This window comes from Topomyia yanbarensis, chromosome 1 (genome assembly GCF_030247195.1).
Source record: "Topomyia yanbarensis strain Yona2022 chromosome 1, ASM3024719v1, whole genome shotgun sequence".
Classification (NCBI taxonomy): domain Eukaryota; kingdom Metazoa; phylum Arthropoda; class Insecta; order Diptera; family Culicidae; genus Topomyia; species Topomyia yanbarensis.
Window position 1 is genome coordinate 103,119,729 of NC_080670.1, and position 22,872 is coordinate 103,142,600.

General features: G+C 40.5%; 1 protein-coding gene across 1 annotated transcript; it reads left to right on the forward strand.

Annotated features, from left to right (window-relative positions):
- The first annotated feature begins 12,607 nt into the window (after positions 1–12,607).
- On the forward strand, positions 12,608–12,904 carry LOC131696436 (coiled-coil-helix-coiled-coil-helix domain-containing protein 2-like). The gene has a single exon (XM_058984974.1). It carries the CDS (start codon positions 12,608–12,610, stop codon positions 12,902–12,904), a length of 297 nt encoding a protein of 98 aa, XP_058840957.1.
- The last annotated feature ends 9,968 nt before the right edge of the window (positions 12,905–22,872 follow it).

A 22,872-nucleotide genomic window follows, 5' to 3' on the forward strand; every position in this document is an offset into this window, starting at 1 on the left:
TTTCTAGGGAAAATTGTGGGGTGTCGGTTTTACCCACAGTGTCGGTTTTACCCATAATTCCCCTATATCATCATGTATTTTAAGAAGCGCCGAGGTAGTACTGTGTCCAGATCTGAAGCCAGACTGGTACGGACTGAGGAGGTTAAACCGTTGAATATAGGCTTGCACTTGAGTTTTCAAAATAATCTCAAATGCCTTGGACAGTGAACATAAAATACTGATTGGACGAAGATTATTCAAACTTGATCCGGTAGGTTTTTTCGTATCGGAATTATTTTAGCGGTCTTCCATGCTCGAGGAAATTTAGCAGTTGAAATGAATAAATTGAAAAGGTATGTTATTGGGGTGAGGATGAACGGTAAAATATCCTTTATAAATCTTAGAGGGATACCATCCATACCGATGGCATTTGAAGTTATTAAAAAAATAGCATTAGAGACTTCCAGCTCATTGCACGGAGTGAATAGAAAACCGTCAGAATTTGATGGTGGTATAGATTGAGGTTCCGGATCTTATGTAAAGTTGTCACCAAAAGAAGCATTAATTTCGTCTGCGGTGTTATCGAATTTGGCACAGTTCTTCGAGCTACCAGTAACGTTTAGCTTTTTAAATTTCATGCAAAGCTCTTTACTTGAATTCGATTATTCTAAATTAGAGGTCATATAGTACGATTTCGCTTGATTAATGAGTTGAGTTACTTTATTACGAAGTCTTTTGAACTGGACATAATCAGCAGTTCTTTTACTAGAAGTCCATTGGCGACATGCAGTAGCTCTGGCAATCATTGCATTCAATATTTTGTTATTGAACCATGGAGCATTGGATTTAGGTCGAGGATTTCGCAATGGTACAAAGTTATCGTAGAGTTGAACAATATAACTATTGAAGAAATCAAGAGCTAAATCAGAATCGGTTATACTATAAAGTGAAGACCAATTTATAATATTTAAGGCGTCTTGTAATGCCAGAAAATTGATTCGGTTATAGTCTCTGTACAAGTTAGAACGGTTGTTACTGTTGCGAGTTATATTACGAGATGCAAAAATCATATCATGATGGGAGAAACCAGGGGCTGACACTTGGTTAAAGTTCAGAACAAAGTTTATGTCATTTGTTATCAATAGGTCTAATAATGAACTTCCACCGTGATAAAAGTGGGTAGGTTCATTTTTAACGCAAAATAAGCCAAAGTTATCTAGAACTTCGCAGAGACGAGCAGTTTTGGTGCTAGCTTGTTTCAAATTTGTATTAAAATCACCTGTCAAAATAATCAAGGATATTAGAGCAATCGACCTCTGGAGGAGAATAGACTACACCTAGAAGAAATTTATCGTTATTCACACGAAACTTCAATAAATAAATATTCAGTTCGGTCACTATCACCCTGGCCCGCGTGATTTACAGAACCAGCAATAACTTTGCAATCCAAATCAAATTAATGATAAATGCAGATTCCTCCACTACGACCGGTAAGACGATCGTTTCTTAGAACGCAATAACCATCAACGGCAACTGTTGTATCGCTTATGTTTTCATTTAACCATGATTCCGTTATGCATACTATGTCAACTTTACTGTTCGTAAAACAATTTTTAAATTCATCGAGCTTGCTTAAACGTCGAGCACACAGACTTTGTGCATTTATATGACACAGATTTATACAATCATCACGTAAAGCAACATTCATAACCACATGTGGAATAAACGTGAAAGTCAGGTAAAATGATTTTTTCGTTCTCGAAGATTAACTCAAAAATAAAAGCGTTTTTCGAAAATCCAAGAATACTTATTTCTTCGTAATTAAATTTTCTACAACTAAGTATGCTTGGAATTTTGAAATTTTCCTTTTTGAAGCCTGGAATGTCTTTTGAAGCAAGAAAATGGCTATAACTCCGCTCTGACAGCATGAATCGAAAATTGAAAAACATTGTTCGATGAGGACTTTCATGGGTAATTCCAATATATAATGATATATACAACAATTATTGCGAAAATAGCATAAATTTTCATTTGACGCCTCATAGTTTTGGATAGTTTTTCCCGTTTTCTTTGATTCTTTTTACCCACCGCATTCCTTCGTTTCGTAATGAATTGGTGTGCGAGATGGCATAATATTTAAAGAAAAAATGCATGCAAACAATCCAAACAAAACGATGTAGCTTGCCAAGTACAGAAAATAATAACTATTTTGGACTTGCATGTTACTATATTTCAGAATAGTGTTGAAGTACAGTATAGTGTACACTTTATTTACTAAATCGTATGTGTCACTTTCAATGCCAGTTAGGTTGATAACTATGCCTGTACATATTGTGCGCGTTTCTGATATTTCTGCTATTTAGAAGCTCGTATATAAGGAAAACCAGCTGAACAAATATTTGTGCTCATATCGCTTTTTTTGCTTATTGTTGAAGAGTAGGTAAATGAAATATAATTTAGATTTAACTCTTCTGAAAAGTTCTATTAGTTGTAATAAATTGGAGCTGCGGTTCCTGAAGCCGTAATAAATCCGTTCACAAGCAGTCAGGTGTAAAGCCAACCGATAAAGTAAAACAAAGTTATTTTCGATAGACTTCGCAGTTCACAGAAAAAATATTTTGTAATTTTACATTGATTATCATGCACATATTGGTAGCATGAAAATAGATGTAAAACCAAATCGTTCCGCAAATACACGTGTTCTATTCAACGGATTTTGCATTAATTTTTCACGTCAATTGAAAACTAATCCATTTCTGCTTTTATATTCGGATGTGGTTGAAAAATACATGGCGTGTAATATGCTTTAATTTAATAGGAAAAATACATGGCGTGTAATATGATGAATAAAGAGGTAAAACTATATGGCTTTTGTTGTTCTAAATATGTGAGTTGATTCGAATTTGATTTTCAATTAAATTTTCGATTCAAACTATGCATGTTTACATTCTAACTAAGCATGTCGTTTCATCATATTTTATTATGTTGATTTCTAGTGCATAACACAATTGCAGGGCTACTGCTACTGAAACTACTGTTCCAACAAATTTGTTCTATTGATAGGTTCTATTCGACTTCTCGCTGTATTTGAAGAATTGTATACAATAAGGTTCAAAGTTATACAAGCTCATTCAATAATTTTGGGCAAGGTTTTGCGTGAAAAGGGCCTTATTCTCACAGATAGGCTGTGGGCTGTAGAAGAGTTTACTCGGAATTTTCTATACTATTGTTCAAAAGTCTTCCATTACGGTTGTGATAACTGATCCCATGGCTTATTTCTTCCTCATCTTGTTGATCGTCTTGCAAATCTTCCGTGCTACGTTCTTGATAAAGTTTTCCACTGACTCTACGTGTATCTGCTTGTCGTACCCATATTTTTTGCGGCAGTCCTTAGTTCGCCATATCATTTCCTATTATGACTTGTAACCACTAATAACTGACGTGTAAATCATGTTTCGTGTGTAAGAGAAATAGCGATCCTTTTCAAATGACAGCAGCAAGTAGCAATTTACCACTAGCCGGCGCTACGATCAGCCGGCAAAATTCCAGCAATCGGTATTTTGAATAGACCGTTAATTTTTACAACCCTTGGTCGCTCGATGTGTTTGTCTATTCTCTGTAGTAAAACTATTCGAAAATGTGTTACCGGGAATCACGTTTTCGTTATGAGAGAATATGCACTGCAAAATATGACATGTGCCAAATAATTAAAACCTAATAATATATTCTATTATTTTTGTTGTCGGATGCCCCGTGTAATAAAACATAATTCCATAGCAAAAATTCCTATAACAATAATCTTCCAAAATGTAAAAATTTGCTGTCAGACTGATCGGCCTTCTGATCTTTATCTCCTAAAAGGTAACACATAATTCCATAGCAAAAATTCCTATAACAATAATCTTCCAAAATGTAAAAATTTGCTGTCAGACTGATCGGCCTTCTGATCTTTATCTCCTAAAAGGTAACACGACACCCTTTGGGGATATATCTAACAATTATTTACTGACATAATTTTGGAATCTATTCTGTTTGAAGACGACAGCAAGATTTTTCCTAATATGTTTGAAGTATTCATAACGTTTTAGAAGTAGAATTTGGAAAGATTAAATCTTTTTTCGGTTTCCAAGAATAATAATATTTTTTAATATAACATATAACGTTAAAGAGTATTCAGTATTTGTATAGATATTACATATAACCACAAACTAAAGATACTTTTAATACTTTACTAGTAACGCATACGGGGAAAGTTACGGTGGTCTAGTACTACGAATGCATGTAATTTTAATAGGTTTTGCGTCATATTGAAACCATGGCGGTGCTAGTTTATATGGGAAGTTATCTGTTAACTGCATTGTTCACCCCGCAACTCTGAACCAGGAACTCCAATCGACAAAACCATCAATGTCCTGTGTGAGCGCTATACTGCTTGTCTGAAACTAAGTTTGAGAAAAAAGGTTCAGCTATCCCTGATAAAATGAGTGAGTCTAAATTACACATTAGACCGGCAACAATTTCGACATTTTTTCGGAACACTGTTAAATCAAACGGCAAATGGCCTCACATACCATTTGTCAAATATGAGCTTTTCCGAAAACTCTAGGTCACTCACGAGAGTTTTCAAGTTTGTATGTGTAAATATATGAAATATAGGCAAAACAATAAACAATAAATTCAGTGAAAATGGAAGTATCATCTTATACATCCCTTAATCTGCAGATATATAGCTAAAGGTGTAAGGATCAACATTACCGACGACTGCAAATTGATCCGATTTGCAGTAATTCTCATTTAAAGTTATGTGTTGCCTCTCTTTCTCGCACATGCTTAGAATAGGAAATTTCAAAAAAAAAATCCCACTTTTGTTTGTGTTACTCCAAACATTGTCGTCCAGAGCACGACACAATTCATCTCCGAAAAAAAATGTATAACAATTTGAGGATATTAAGCCCAGCACATAGCGAACCCTTGCTTGGTTGCTTTAGGACTTCAGAGATCGCTTGATCCAGCAAGGGCCTCAAGATACTTCGTTCGCAACTGAGTCATCGGCACAGAGATACACTTGACGGCTGCTGTTTGCAATCGCCTCCTACGAAATGGGGAGCAGAAACCTAATGGATATAATATTGGCCAAGATATCCTAAACTGCCGGTTTTGCCTCCCATAAACTGCCATTGAAAAAGAAGAAAATAAAAAAAAATATTTTAAGTTGCTAGCTTGTAGTACTCCTCTATAGCTGTGAAATTATGTTGTGAACACCGGAAATAAAAGTTATTAGCAATAAAATCTATAGCTTTCGTGAGCTGGCAGTATATTTTCCAGCTTTCTCATTACAAAAACAATCTACAATAGTATTTTCAAGCAAAACATAATTTGGACATCAGAGGGTTAAGGTTCATCACCGCGTACTCCCCGTGATCAATTACAATTCGAACAACCGTGTTACCGTTCTGAGGATGGCAGAAAGGAAACAAAAAAGTAGGCTGAAACGTAAACGGTAAACTGTGTTTCTTTTTAATTACACTCAAGTTTTTTTTTACGCGGTTTTTTTTTGCGCGGTATTTTTTTACGCGGTTTTTTTTACGCGGATTTTGAAATTTACGCGGTTTTCATTTACGCGGATTTTGAAATTTACGCGGTTTTCATTTACGTGGATTTTGGAATTTACGCGGTTTTCATTTACGCGGTTTTTGAAATTTACGCGGTTTTCATTTACGCGGATTTTGGAATTTACGCGGTATCCATCAATGAGGTTCCCTTTATCGCGGATTCTTAAATTTAAGTGGTCTTCATTTACGCGGATTTTGAAATTTACGCGGTTTTCATTTACGCGGATTTTGAAATTTACGCGGTTTTCATTTACGCGGATTTTGAAATTTACGCGGTTTTCATTTACGCGGATTTTGAAATTTACACGGTTTTCATTTACGCGGATTTTGAAATTTACGCGGTTTTCATTTACGCGGTTTTCATTTACGCGGCTCGTATCCCCCGCGTAAAAAAACCTGAGTGTAATTATCACAGAAAAATATCAACTGAAAAACGGTATCATTCATGAACGGTAACTAAAACCTGGAAACAATTCGAAGAAGTGGAATCCGTTACATATGATACCTGGATAAATTACATCGCGGGTAACGGTGTTATTGTGGGGAGGATACTTGCCGAAGGACCTATCTCTATTGCTGAGGAGAATGCATCACAACCGATTGACATCATTTACGGAAAACCGATTCGAAACACAATCTTCAATACCATCACCTGTACTACAAATGGTTGCCAATTTTGAGGCAGCTGTTCAGGCCATACAAACAACTGTAAAAGAAGCATCCAATAGCTCAAAATCAACTTCTAGCACCAATTACGACGGATTTACGCTTGTGACCAGTAATGCTGTAGGCAAGGAAGAACATCTGATCATAGACATCAAGATTACATTAACGATAATGTCATTGACGTAAATAAGAGAAATTGACCCCCAAGATGCAGTAGATGAGTAGAAAAATCTTTCCACTCCGCGAAAGAAGTATGCAAAGGGGAATTGAAAGTTGCGTGGAAGAGATCCGAAGGACACTCACTAATATTTGTTTTTGTTTTATTTTATTTTCACATATGGTAACTTCTTAAAGACCCACGGTTCCGTGATGTTACCGCATTAAGCCGTGTTATATAAACGAACTAGATAATAAAATAAAGAAAGCATTGAATTTATGCTGATTCAGCTAAATAAATGTTTTTGTTTTTGTTTCAAGTGTGTCTACGTTTACGTGTTGCTGATCAAGTTCATCGCTTTCGTGTGTTTGTATATACTTGCCAAGTGTAATAAGAATGTAATAAAAATTTCCACAATTATATTGAACATAACCAGCTATTGCATCATAATTTGAATAAAAGAGAAAGGCACAAGTTTGAGAGTATATTAAATTGTTGAAACCTGTTGAAACATTTACTGGATCACTTGAAAAGTACAGGTTAAGGCAAAATTTTGGTTTCCTTAATAGATAGGTTATATAATTGCTCTAAAGATCGATTTTTTACCGAGGTCCGGATGGCCGAGTTTCATGTTCCTTTCGATTCAGTTTATCGATTTCAGCAAATGTCAGTGTGAGTACTGTGTATGTACTGGGTGACAATATAATACCTTTTCTTATAGTATGGTTTAAAAATCTTCAAACGCCTTGCCTGTGCAGTATGTGACTCACTTTTGTGTCAAACTTTAGGTCATTTAGATCATCTGTGCACTTGAGCCATTTGACTCAAAAAATCCAATTGGACAGTGACTGGCGGTGAGCTGCCGAGTTATTTAGCTCCCGTCGATATCTGCTCCGATAGGTTCCTGCGATGAATTTTCCCTAGTCCGACTGATAGTTCCTCATTGGCGGTATTTTTACCGACACCAAAGCGTGGAGGTTAGTCCGACGATTCGGTAAGTAACGCAGCTTCCGGTTCGTTAACGCTTCCACCACGTACCGCTGGAACATCGACGCGGATTTAGTCTACTCCATGGGGAACCGGTAGAATGAGTTTATTCACATTGTCAGCTCCACCCTACTAGTATCTTTGGGGACTCTCGGATGTATTAATTAATACGCGGAGACGTCTGATTAGATTGATCGTCAATTTAATACTAATTGCTATTCTATGTACAAAGCCTGATCGGCACTAGAGTATATGGCAACGAGTGAGTGAGATACAATATCGAGTGTGTGTGATCGAATGATTCCGTAGGTACAATCAGATGATCGAGTGTGTGATTAGTGTGTGGGTACGATTAGGTGATAACGTATGGAATTGGAGTTTGTCTTGATTAGGGTAAATTATGTGTTGTCGCCACAATACTTCCCCCTTAATTTTTCCAATAACGGCGAGGAATCCGAACTTGTCGTCCATATCTGGTTTTATATGGTTCCGGTTCAGGCTCGGTTGGAGGTGTTGACGGTTCAGCAGCCTGGATAAAAGCTGCCTTCAGTCGATCGATAGAGATGGGAGACGATTTGCCATTGATGTCAACGACGTAGACTTTTTTCTTCCTGCGAAGTACACGATATGGGCCGTCGAAAGGTGGTGATAGTGGCGGTTTGATGGCACCAACCCTCACAAACACGTGACTGCATGTGGCCATCTCCTTCTGAACGAATGGTGTCTGCTTTGAATGGTTGCTTGTTTGTGTGGGTTGGAGTTTCGCCATCGTTCGTTTTAGGTCGGCGATAAACTCTGGTGTAGGTTTAAGACTATTGCTGCTCTCAGTAAAGAACTCTCCAGGCAGGCGAAGTGTAGTGCCGTAGGTTAGCTCGGCAGTAGATGACTGAAGATCCTCTTTGAGCGACGTTCTCATGCCCAGTAGCACGACTGGCAACGATTCTGTCCACCGTGGGTTCTGGTGGCACATTATTGCTGCTTTTAGTTGTCTGTGAGTTCGCTCGATGTGTCCGTTGGCCTGAGGATGGTATGGTGTGGTGCGGAAATGAGTGATGCCGAGTGTCCTGGTCAGTTGACTGAAAAGTTCGAATTCAAACTGCCTCCACAAATCGGTAGTTACGTTAGTGGGAACTCCGAATCGGGCGATCCATCCATCCAAGAAAGCTCGGGCCACAGTAGCTGCCGTCATGTTCGGGATTGGGATAACTTCTGGCCAACGAGTAAATTTATCGATTAATGTTAAGCAATAAGCATTACCTTCTGACGGTGGTAGTGGGCCGATTAGGTCCATGTGGATGTGTGCAAATCGTTCGTCAGGAGTAGCGATGTGCAACGATTGCGATCTGTTGTGTCGATGAACCTTAGACTTTTGACACGGGATGCAACGGGAGACGAAATTCTTGCAGTCTCGTCGCATCGAAGGCCAGACGTAGCGGTCAGCGATAAGTCGGGTGGTTACACGTACTCCAGGGTGTGAAGCGCTGTGTAGCTTAGTGATGATCAGTTTCCGAAAATTCTCCGGGACGAACGGTTGAATGGCGTCTGTAGAGATGTCGCAATAGATAGGTACAGATGACAGTGGGGATGATAGTGCTTTCAGCTTCAGTGTTGTGTTGGCTGGCGGGTTCGATAAAAATGTGTTGAGTTCGGGATCGGTTTTTTGTTGGTTTGCCAAGGCATCGAAATCAATAGCATCATTTGTTTTTTGTGATAGCTTCAATTCGACTCAGCATATCGGCGACAGCGTTTTCTTCACCTGGCACATGTCGAATGTCCGTTGTGTATTCACTGATGAAGCTGAGATGTCTTTGTTGCATCGGACTTGCTCTTTCAGGCCTTTGGTGGAAAGCAGTGGTGAGGGGCTTGTGGTCCGTATACACGCAGAATTCCCGGGCGGTCAAAGTGTCCTTGAAATATCGTACGGCTTCGTATATGGCGAATAACTCACGATCGTACGTGATGGCTTTTCTCTTGCTGTCGCTTAGCTTGCGAGAAAAGTAGGCTAAAGGATGATAGCCTTCCTCGGTGATCTGGTGCAGCACCGCTCCAATTGCGGTACCCGATGCGTCGACTTCCAGGGTTAATTTTGCGTCAGCTGATGGGTGGGCGAGAAGGGCTACGTTGGCAAGATCACGTTTGCATTTTTCGAAAGCTGCGTTGTTTCCGTCGGTGGTTTTCAGGTAGTCTGAATAATTAAATGATAACGAATTCGTACGCGTTGTACTTACGGTTCGCGAGCGCGATTTTACTAGACGTTTTCAAACGAACGTCGGGGTCACCAGTTTTGGGGACTCTCGGATGTATTAATTAATACGCGGAGACGTCTGATTAGATTGATCGTCAATTTAATACTAATTGCTATTCTATGTACAAAGCCTGATCGGCACTAGAGTATATGGCAACGAGTGAGTGAGATACAATATCGAGTGTGTGTGATCGAATGATACCGTAGGTACAATCAGATGATCGAGTGTGTGATTAGTGTGTGGGTACGATTAGGTGATAACGTATGGAATTGGAGTTTGTCTTGATTAGGGTAAATTATGTGTTGTCGCCACATATCTGTACGACTATGATTTTCTACGCTTAGAGCCGACATATCGCTTCACACTTCCCCGAATCAGGGGTACTCAAAGACCACGTGCTCTGGCGTATCTTCAACACACACGTATACACATATACATACATACACACACATTTTAAGACAGGAAACGGGCATAGCGTAGTTGGTAAATCGATTGGCTTGTACGCAGCTCACCTGTGTTCGGTTCCCAACCCCGCACATAGTGTTAGAGATTTCTCTAACCCGGAAAGAGGCCTAAGGTTAAATCCTCTATAATCAAAATAAAAAAAAACATTTTAAGACGTTGGGCTCAAGTTCTCAATGTGGCCAGAAAACGCCTCTTACTGCTCCATTACCTAACATCACTCTTGTTTCAGTACACGCATCGATGTGATTGATATGCCTCCAGCTGTGTTTTGAACCAGCTGCAACGCTTTGCAGTTGCTACCAGCATTACCTTATTTTGTGGTTAGCTTGCTGTAACCTAAAAACATTCAGTTTTCTATCGTCTCTCTTGTAATTGTGAGACGACTTCTATAGGCAGCTTTAGCGTTAGAACGCTATTATACATCATGTTCCAAAGTTGTAGGCCAAGTATAGAGTCTTATTTCACTCCCGTCGTTACTCTTGTCGATTTCTGTCCCGAATGTGTGTCGTAGACCAGCACTTGGTTCTGTACAGACTACTGCACAGATGTTCGGGTAATCGCATTTTGTGCACAGATTCTGCTATATCTTCCTAGCTGACGCTGAAAAACGCGGTCTTGACGTCTACCGTTACTACGGTGCAGTAACAGCTCCTTCTCTATTCGAGCGTCTCTTCTGCTCTGTCCAGCTCGCTTCCCTGTAGATTTTATTTTCCAGATTCCAAATTATCTGTTTGACAGACCGCATTCGCGTTCCGTGCATTTCGTTATCCTGTTGAGGATAACACTTGACAAGAACTTTCCGAGAACATACACCCGGAATATGGGTCTGAATGATGTTAAATCTCTTGGCGGTTTCCGTTGTTTAGACAGCAGCACAGGCTTTCGAAGTTTCCATCTCACTAAAATCAGTAAACTGAATAAATTGGCTCGATTTGCACGTTCCCCATGTTATTAGAAGCTATAGCTCTTTACTCCAGGGCACCATGGGCCACAAATCGATTTTTTTGGTCGAAAATCCAGAACTTATAAACCGTTAGTACTAGACTTTCAGTGTCTTTGGAACAAATTCTCTACAATAAGTGCTCTTCATTTTAGGAGAAACAAAATTAGGGTGGCTCTCTCGATTTTTGAAAAAAAAAAATTAAAGGGTTGTGTACAGGACACGACCACGGTGACATTAAAAATGTAGCTTTTTTCAAGAGCGTGCAAATGAATTTTATCTATCACACATATCGACTCACGTTCTTGCTCACTCGCCTGTTTTCATATGTTACAATTTGCTATATACCCTCCCCATTAAAACATAATTTATTGAAGGTCATTTAACGGTAATCTATTATTACAATTAATCAAGTATCTCACTATGTGATTGGCATTATGTGGCTGATCCATCTAGTCAAAATTGGCTGGTTTGTTCAGAAAATATATTCAAAAGAAAAGTTCCATATTGAGAACTGTGATGAGGAAGCCCACGCCCGCCAACGGAAATATACATTCTCCATGAAATATGAAATTTCATTTTCCATTTAAATTTTCAATAATGTACTAATGAACTTGAGTAAACAATCTTAAGGTTAAGTATTTCTTGATCGATTACTGGTTGAACAAATTAAATTATTTGATAAATTACATTGTTATACAACGTTCGCACTACCAGTTAAAACGGGTTTTTTTGTTATCTTGGTGATATTTTTCTTGTTGCTAATTATTATAACGTGTTATAACTCTGCAGTGTAAACATTGTATTATTAAACCAATAGACCTTTCTCGTCCGACCTAACACCTGTTTTTCTTATTTTTAATCGAAAGATTACACATTTATAAGAACATTTCCGTAAAAATGAGATTTTTATGAGCTATCATGATTTTTTAATGATTTTTTAAAATTTGAAATTTGCAAGAATGTTGAATATTTTTTTCACCTCAGCAAGAATGGTGGGACTTAAAATGTGCGTTTGGGCAGCACTGCTTTGAATATTTTCACTTAAGTTCTTGGCAACGCGGTGAATGAAGTGGTGAATCGCAGTACAAAATTCATTAGCAATATAAACAAACTAAAATGAACCTATCGCCGTATGAACATTGGATGAAAATGTTTAACCTCACTTTTTTGACAGTTCGCAGAGCTTGTTTACATAGACTTGGAATTTTTTGTTTTCGACCACAGTATGAGAAACTTGATTTGGTTCGCTTTTAAATGCGAATATCTTGTATTAACAAGCTCGCTAGGCTTTCATTTCTATTTGACGTCTTCAGGCAATGTTCCGTTAAATTTGGTATTTGGATTTTTCTTGTCCACGATTCGTTGAAGAAAGCGATTTTATTTGTTGCGATCAATTTAACTTTTGTTTTTTTTTGCTGAATTACAACGTTAGCCACGAAACATTCTGATGATCTCTGGTAATTGCGTTGCAAATGTCCTTGAAATTATATACATCGCTTCATAGGTCCGCACCAATTGCAGCCGCTCCACCTCGCCGGAATCGAGTTAGCCGATGGTCCAGCCTGCGTCACACTCGGCTGTCGCTGCACCAATGGTAGCTTCCCACCAGGCATTTGGATTAATTGCTCAAATCGCAGGTACTGCGGGTAGTGTAGCGATTGGCTCCGTCGGTAATACCGTTGGACATACCCTCATCGGAGTGTTCAGCGGTTCCGATTCACAAGAGGCAGCCTCGCTAGGACAGGCTTCCCCGGTATCGGGCAAGGCAAACACTCTGGCAGGACCATGCTCGTGGGAGATCAAGCAGTTATTATCTTGTACCCAAGGCCAGGCCGAGTGTGATTCGTAACAATTACCAAATTTAGAAGTCCATATACATAGTGTACACGTAATACTTTTTTTGAATAAAAAATAATATCAATGTTGACAAAATCCTGCAGCACTAGGATCAAAGATAAAGTTTTAACACCAACTCACTGTGCTTTGGTGTTTTTTTGCAAACAAACTATCAGGTCTATGTTTTTATTTAGTAAATGTTTTAATAAATATTAGTTCATCAGGAGTATGACTTATTTATATTTTGATGGCGCGGTGAAGGGGTGGTTAAAGTGCGAGTCGTATCTTGAAAATCGATCGCTTGAAAGTAGTATAAATGATTATAAAATGCGACAACATAAACCGAATCCAAAGCCTAACCCATCAGCGCATTTGATCATGTAATGGATATTATCAACTCTGAAAGAAATACATTTTATTGTTGTCTGTTTTTGAGGTTAGAATTTAGATCTTTTATACTATTGTGAGAATGGTCCTCAGCAACTATCCTTCCAAATCAAAGACTCGTGCTAGCAATGGCTTCGTTCAGAGGCTGCTGCTGTACATTTGTTTAGCTTCTTTAGCTGGCCCATTACGATTCCCCGGACCGAACCACTTTTCCGCCGCCACAAGTGGGAAACGAACGATTCACATTTGATTTCCGTAGTCACAAATTACCGAACCACTGGCAGGTAGCATAATCTTCGGACTTAGTTGTGAATTGGAACAGTCAAGCCTGACTTCCCGAGCTACATCGTCCCATACGACTAGTGAACCTAAATGTGTCCCACACACATAGCACACCATCCTGGCAATGGCAACTAGATGCGCCCATCTCGGCCTGCCACAGGTCTATGAAAATATATGTGATAGGACGGTAAGGTGGAGATAGGTGAACGGTAAGTTGTTATGATATGCTTATTCTGCTTCATGAATTCATATGCTTCGAAAATAAGTTAGATTTGTTGAGATCATAACCCGTTTTTCGGAGAGTGCGATATTTGTGGCAAAGAATTCATAGCTAGTGCTGAACTCACTCACCACATGCGCATGCATACTGGCGAGCGTCCGTATAAGTGTGATATCTGTGGCAAAGGCTACGTGGAAAGCAGCAATTTGAAACGTCACCAGCGTGTTCACATCGATATGAATCTTTCGGATCAAATATTTAGTTGCGACATCTGTGGTAGAAAGTTTCTTGAATCTAAAGAACTTACGCAGCACAAACTTATCCACAGCAAAGATCGAGAATTCAGATGTGAAGTCTGTGGTGGCGGGTTTAAAAAATATTCTCACATGACTCGGCACATGCAAATCCATACAAACGAACGCGCGTACAAATGTGACCTCTGCGGGCAGGAGTTTCTTCGAAGAGCACATTTGACCCAGCATAATCGCAGGCATGTTGGCGAACGACCCCATGGCTGTGAATAGTGTGGAAAAAGATTCGTTGAACATAGTCATTTGATGGGACACAAGAAGCTGCACGAAAGGTCAAGGAATGATAGCCGGCGAAAAGGAAAAATTAAGGATTCTACCGTGACCGAAAGCATCCACGCGGTCACTGGAGGCGGTAATGGGAAAATAGAAGAGGAAAAGCAAGTTCTAACATAAATTATCTGATTGAAAGCAATGTAAATAGAAGTCTTGTTTATTATCAAAATGTATTTAGTAACTTTCTATATTTATTTGCGGCGCCATTAAATGGCCCTGTTATCAACAATCGACACTACAAAAATTATCCACTCCCTTACCAACGGCCTGCTGAACACTCTCGTAACCATTGTCTTGTAGGAGTTGTTCTAGTTCAAGCCCCACACACATAGCACACCATCCTGGCGACCAGATGCGCCCATCTCGGCCTGCCACTGGTCTATGAAAATACATGTGATAGGACTGCAATGGCCGTTTAGGGTGAACTGCAATAGGTGGCTATCGAGTCGGAACACTTTAACAGTGTGGCCCTGGCTGCCAGTCATGACTGTACCGCCCGCCACTTCCAAACATGTCATCGGTGACCCTACTGGTGAAACTCCAGGATACATCGAAGCTCCTCCTCGGATGTGTTATGTTGAGCTGGCAACGTTGTGGACGGATTGCTAAAATAAACTAATGCTTCCTGCCGAACCGGTGCGTGCGTGAGCTAAAAAAAGAATAAGAATTAAGGCACTTGATGACATACTTATTGCAGACTGAAAATTAAATGACTTAGAATATACAGTATTTTAAAATAAGAAGTAAAATCTGTCTGTTCTGCGCCCTAGGTGAGCTTAAAAAATTGCTTGAAACATAGAACTTACTTCGCCCATATGCAGACATAAATCCCCAATAGATCTGACAACCTTGCGTGTACGTTTCCAGTCTCAGAGAATCGATTCGTCCACTCAACCGTGCGAATATCACTTTGTCACCGGCGAGCTTTATGTTAGTTACCCCATTGTTGTGGGTGTTTTCGGCTTCATATATACCCTGCAATGAAACGTCCGTCAATACTTGTAATAAAAAACAAGTGACTCCATACAATTTACCTTAAAGTTACCAGTCGTTCCCTCTCAGAACTCCAACCACCCATCTGCACACCCAATCTCTATGAAATTATCAAAAAAGTCCAGACACCAGATCGGCGATGTCTGGTAACATTTCTTTCGCGCTGAACCTCCTCCTCCAGGTGGCTGAGAACATTCGCCAGCGCTCATCTGCTGCCGGGGTGGGATGAAGCCGTATGATTGGTCTTACTCTCCACTGCTGCTACATCATAGCCCTTGGTTGAATTATTCCACAAAAACCGGATTCGCAGATCCGCACAAATACATTTTGGGCATACACGATTATCATTTCTAAAATGTTTCTCATACTGAACGGTAAAATAAAAATATTTTCCTGCATCTCATTCTAATGATTGTGCCTGGTGAAGTTAAACTGTAGTTTTTTCTGAAAACAAAATTGGTCGGCGAACTCTCGGGAAACGGGAGACAGCTGATTGTTGGATTCTTTGGCAGGATGAAATACATAACAGATAGGTAGAGAAAACAGAAAAAAAACAAAAAATATATCATCGATGTTTGAAGAGCACTTTTTACTTTAGAGCAGCGTTGTCAGATGGTTTTGTATAATAAGTTTGTTCTAGTACACAGAAGTTGCCCCGGAGCAAACAGAAGCAAAAAATACTTGCTTTTTACTCCAGCTTGCTAACGGAAGAAGAAAAAAGAGAAGAGAACATAGGAACGATTTTCTCTCTGTTTGCTCCGAAGTACTTCCACTTTCTACTGGTACTGGAACAAATCTAATATCGGTATAGTTCTAAATAAAAATAGGTATTTATCGGTGTGAAGATGTATGCTAACCAAAAGTTACCTGCAAATTATTGGTTTTAAATAATAGATCATTCTAATGTTATGTAATCAAACCTACCGAGTTCAATCGATTTCAGAATCGGTTGTTTCATTTGGAATTTTGATAGTAACCTGGCAGATTGCTGAATCAATTTCCGGATGATTTGATGGGGAAATCTGAACATTTTCTAAAAAGGCCCATATGTAATATTAATTGATCGTATTATATGAAAATCGTTATTTTTTGGTAAGAAAAAAAAAATCGGTATTTTAGTAACTTTATTGGTATTGAAATTAAAAATCGGTTTAGATATCGATGAATCGGTATATTCTGCAACACTGTTTTGGGGTTCATCTACGTCAAAACAATGTTTTTGACAAATTGGAATGAACTCTTGGAGTTCAGACCCAGTAAACAAAACGGCGAATAGCCTGATTAAAATAGATGCCGGCGAGCGGTAGGCTACTGGAACTTTGTTATAAGCTACCCGCCGTAACTTTATTTCATATTCCCCACTCGAAATTCATCCAAATGGTGTAAAAGTATGGAGAATCGAGGTAAAATAGGACAGGGGAATACAGAGTAAAATGGGCAGTTTGAAGAATTTTTTGATTTTTTCAATAGTTAGAGACACCAAATTAACGTGACAGTATTCAGAATCGATCCAGCGATGAAAACGGAAGCTGTTCTGCATATAAAATTTTTTGACGAGAAAGGTCTATTCTGCAGCGTTTTATGATATATAGGTTTTTATGTGGTAATAGGACTGACATAATTATATCTTCAGTACAGCGGTTTGTTTCATAATTTAAAACAGATTTATTTTAAAATTTAAATTGGTATATATCCAACCGTTCTATTTGTTGTATACTTTAAAACGCGATTATAACTGTGTTTTAAATACATAGGGCAGGACAGATACTCTGACTGCATAAACTGGGAAAACAATTTTAAGTCCAGTAATGCTTAAGACGTGGCTTGAATTTTAATCGAAAAAGAACACCCGCTTAAACTGCTGCTGGGACGGTAAGTTCTGTTTTAAAATTTTCCGTTTTGTGCAGTACGAAACAAAAGTGTTTGAAATTAGAAAACAAAAAGTTCTGCTGGGAATGTATATATACATATATATTTATTTATATATATATATATATATATATATATATATATATATATATATATATATATATATATATATATATATATATATATATATATATATATATATATATATATATATATATATATATATATATATATATATATATATATATATATATATATACCTAAAATCTTACGTTATAGAAACTAAATTTAGTACGAAGATAGTACGGGCCGTTGTGTCTAGTACGGATAGAATAGCAGCAGAAGAAACTAAACGTGAGTACTTGCTCTATTTATGTAAAATCTAATATTAATTTGCATTTATCTTCGAAGGGATTTTATAACTTCTGTCATCAAATATATTAGTTACAAAACCGGAAACTATTTCTTTATGTCCGATTGCTAGCGCAACATTTTATAAAATCCGTTTATCGATCGGGGGCTCTAGTCGGTATGTCAAAGAAAGGTGACGGTCAGGGAACTTTCCCAGTAAATAATACTCTACCGCCGGGGGTGAGCTGTGACATATGTAAGAATCCGGATAACAGTCGGATGGTAGCGTGTGATTCGTGCGAGCAGTGGTTTCATTTCGCCTGTGTTAGTGTGGATTCAAATGTTCAGGATGAGGAGTGGAGTTGCAAGAGATGCCTTGAGGCGGCGATTCAACTTCCAGCCGGCGCATCTACACCTAACACAGACACTGGAGTGATACCAAAGCCCGGAACCAGGCTAACGGAATCTAATCTGGAGCAGTACGTGCAGAAACAGTTGGCGGTGATGCAGGTGGGCTTTGAACGTATGTTGAAGGAGAAAGATGATCGGCATCTGAAGGAGCTCAAAGATCAACGGAAAAAGTATGAACAAGTGTTGAAAGATACGGAGCGACGTGTGCTAGAGCGTGTGGAAAAGCAAAACTTAATTAGCTCAAGTGGGGGTGGATTGACGGCGAGTTCAACCGGAAATCAGCCGGTACAGATGGTGTTCAGTGGATCTGGTAATCAAAACCCACAATTGTTAGACAGCAGATTAACAGCGAGTTCTACGGGCTATCAGCCACAGCAGGTGGCCAGCGGAGGATCAACTGGCTCGGGAAGTTGGTTGAAGCAGCGAGCATAGTCACGATGCCATCTCTTAACATCTCGAGACCAGAGAGACGTGGACAACTACATCACCATGCACTCAGAAAGCAGCTCTGGTCGCGAAGCTTTCTCGTTAGATCGCCCGATTACTGCATCAAAGGGCTGTCTCGTATGTTTGGACGAATGCAGTGGTCTGGACACGTGTGGCAAGTTTCTCGCCATGGACGTTGGGTCCCGTTGGACAGTTGTGAAAGAGCAAAGGTTGTGCAGAAAGTGTCTACGGAGGCATTACGGTGCCTGCCATGTGAAAACACCGTGTGGAAGGAACGGTTGTTTGTTCATGCACAGTAAATTGTTGCACGACGATAAGCGGTGTAACAAACGTTTGACTCCTGAACCAGCGCAGCAGCCTAACGAGAGTTCAACACAGAGCTGCAACACGCATTCGAAGAGGGCGGGTAAGGTTTTATTTCGGTACGTGCCTGTAACGATCTACAGTAAGGGAAAGCAAGTGACAACCTATGCTTTCCTCGGCGATGGGTCGTCGGCGACTTTAATGGAGCACAGCCTACTGAGAGAATTAGATCTTAAAGGAACGCCCTATCCATTGTGCCTGAATTGGACGGGTGGCCACCAGCGGGAAGAAGATGAGTCGGTCTTACTGACCTTGAAGATCTCCGGTGTAAATGACACTCGCGAAGTGTTCGACCTCCCAGAGGTTTATACGGTTAGGGATCTTTCCCTTCCGAAACAGTCGGTCTCAGTCTCGCAGTTGGCAACTAAGTACAGCTATCTCAAAGGTTTGCCATTGAAATCCTACGATGATATCTCTCCACGGATCCTTATAGGGATGAACAATTGCCACCTGGGTCACGCCCTGAGAAGTGTCGAAGGTGGTGAGAACGAACCGGTGGTGTCCAAAACCCGCCTTGGATGGATGATATACGGACCTTGCACCATGGAATCTGGTACGACGAACTACGGCTATAGCAGTTATCACAGTTTCCACATCTGTCCATGCGTTAGGGAAGAAGAAAGGGATCTGAATGCGGCACTTAAGGAATACTACTCAATTGAGTCGTTGGGAATCTCTGGTTCACAAAAATCACTACATTCAAAAGATGAGGAGCGCGCGATTAAAATTCTGTCAACCGAAACACGACTGGTTGGAAACCGCTACGAGACCGGCCTATTGTGGCGCTATGATAAAGGACAGCTACCCGACAACAAGGGAATGGCTGCAAAGTGCCTAGCTTGTCTACAGAAGCGAATGAGACGGGAACCCGAATTAGCTGCGGCGATGCGATCGAAAATGCTTGAGTACGAGGAGAAGGGTTACATTCGGCGCCTGTCGGCAATGGAGAAGGCGGAGAAACATTCTAACGACTGGTATCTACCAATCTTCCCAGTAACCAACCCGAACAAACCAGGGAAGCTACGAATCGTATTCGACGCGGCCGCCAAGGTCAACGGCGTCTCACTCAACTCGTTCCTCCTAACGGGACCCGATCAATTGGTGTCACTGCTTACAGTTCTGTATAAGTTTCGCGTCGCCGTAGTGGGAGACAATCGGGAAATGTTCTTCCAAGTACAGATGAAGAAGCTAGACCAACGAAGTCAGATGATTCTGTGGAACAACGGTAATCCGGAGGATGAACCCGAAGTGTATGCGGTAGCAGTTATGACGTTCGGTGCGGCATGTTCTCCGAGATGTGCGCACTATGTCAAGAACCGAAACGCTGAAAGATTCGAAGAGCAGTATCCACGAGCGGTAGAGTGCATAAAGTATGAGCATTATGTCGACGACATGTTGATGAGTATTGAGACTGAGGAGGAAGCTGTAAAACTAGCCAGCGAGGTACGATCTATCCACTCTCAGGGAGACGACCATCCGGGGAGGTACAATTTTCCACTCGTAGCGGGTGTCGTACAGTCCTTCCGAAGAAGACACAAACTTAAACAATTGATTGTTTGTGACACGGAAGTCGACGAAATCATCAGGATTCTCTAATACTCGTTGCTTCATGGAAGTGTACCAGGAAGAGTCCGGGTGGAGAGTCACTACAGCAACACTTCGCGACAAAGCATCGGCCACGACGTTTTCTTTGCCTTTGCGATGCACAATTTTCATGTCGTATTGCTGTAGATTAAGACTCCAACGACTACACCGTGAACCCACTTTCCAAGAGGTAGTAAGAATGTGGGTAAGGGCGGAGGAATCGGTAACAAGTGTAAAAGGACTACATTCAATATATCCGCGGAATACTTGGATTGACAACAAGGCAGCTAATGCCTTCTTTTCCGCGGGGTGATAATTACGCTGAGGAGTGGTGAGTTTCTTTGAAAAATAAGATATAACCCTTTCTTGATTATCCTGAATCTGGGTTAGAATGCCTTCCACAGCCACATCGGATGCATCAGTTTGCACCACAAACTCAATATCGAAATCTGGGCTGCATAGAACAGGGGTGGTTATTAGCCGTTCTTTTATCGATCCGAAAGCAATTTCTGCTTCGGGTGACCATTTGATGGCTTTGCTCTTAGTTTTAAGCAGCTCGGTCAAAGGGGTTACGATTCCACTAAAATCGGGAATAAACCTGCGATAATAATTCGCCATTCCCAAAAATCGACGCAGTTTTGTGATGGTCGAAGGTCTTTCATAATTCACGATGGACTGAACCTTTTCGGGGTTTGGCCTCAGCCCATCAGTTGAAAGGAGATATCCCAAAAATGGAAGTTCGGTTACACCAAATCGGGATTTCTCCAGATTAATAGCTAAATAAGCCTGTCGGAGGCGCCGGGAGACTTCGGAAAGCAGTCGCATATGCTGTTCAAACGTCTCGCTAACTACGACCACGTCGTCGAGGTACACAAATACGTAGGGTTCCAGTTCACCGTAGCCCAAAACGCGATCCATCAGCCGTGAAAGAGTGGCTGGGCTATTAATCAATCCGAAAGGAAGTCGGGTGAACTGGAACAATCCCTTACTTTGAACACAAAAAGCTGTATATTTTCGCGAATCCCGGTTCAGCGGTATTTGAAGGAAGGCCTCCGACAAATCGATTGTCGAAAGATATTTAGCCTTCGGTAGTTGGCTTAAGATTCGTCCCGGGTGGGGCAACGGGTAGGAATCCCGAACCGTTCTTTCGTTTATTCTTCGGGCATCGAGGCATAATCGGACCTTCCCGTTTGGTTTGATGATGGGTACGACATTTGAAGCCCAGTCGGAATTAGTTCGTTCGATGATGCCTAATGAAAGCATTCTTTCGAGCTCCTGCCCCACAAGTCCTTGAACGCGGGGTGACATCACGTAAGGAAACTGACGAATAGCGGGTTTATTTTGCCATTCCTCTTTCAGGACGATAGAGTGACTCATCAGAGGGGTTGCTGAAAGCTGTCCCACCTCTGGTGTTTGGAAAGTTTTCTTTATTTGCTCAATTCTAGCGGCCTCGCTGCTTGTCAGTGTGGAGGCTTGCTCGGATGGGGCAGGTTTTAATTCTTCTACACAGCACGTATATTGTACCACCGGTGAAATATTGAACGTGTGCCAGAAGTCCATGCCACACAAGCACTCCACTCCTAACTTTGGTACTACCAGGGTAGGAATGATTTTTGTCTCACCGTTAAACGTGAAAGGAATTAAGATTTGCCCTGATATTTCGAGGATTTCCCCGCTTGCGGTTTTTAATATAATTGAACGATCGAGGGGCCGTATTTTAGTTGTTTTTGTTTTAGCATATAGGTGTGGGCTAATCATGGTGGATTGACTTCCACTGTCTAGCAAAGCTTTGACAGAAAGTCCGTAAAGTCGAAGGTGGGCATAGGGACGATTGTCGTCGTCATCGGATAATGTTATCTGATTAATCTCGATGGGAGGAGCATACATTGCCTCCGTAGCAAGCTCAAACAAGGGGTCTAAATCGGGGTTTAATTGCGCTGTGGCCCGTTCGACGGAGCGCGACTTGCATCCGCCTGAACCCCGTTTTTTTGCAATAAGGGCAATTTATTGTTTCGAATCCCTTGAAACCACAAATAAGGCAGAAAACCGTTTTTTGATCTCGACATTCTTCATGGTGATGAAAGGACTTACCACAGTTATAACAACTATTAATATTTGGAGGTCGGTGAGTTTCCACCAGACGATCGAGTGCCGATGGTGTAGCGATTGGTCTCCGATTGGACGGGTTATTTGAGTTACTGGAGCGTCCCACTGAGTTATTCCCAGAAGAACCCGCCGCCAATGGTTTAGGGGGAGCATTTCGGTTGGTTTGCCCTCCTTGAAATTGAGGGGGGCGTTGTGGGTTTTGTCGATTCTGATTGTTATTAATCGGTTGTGACCTATCAGATCGAATATTGGATTGCTTTTCAGGTTTCTTTTCATATCCTGAAATCAAATTGATTGTTTTCTCACTGCCAAACATCTTGTTGTACAGTGAAAAATTATTTGTGTCTACCCTTCTTCCCGCTGCTATCAACGAGGGCAAATCGT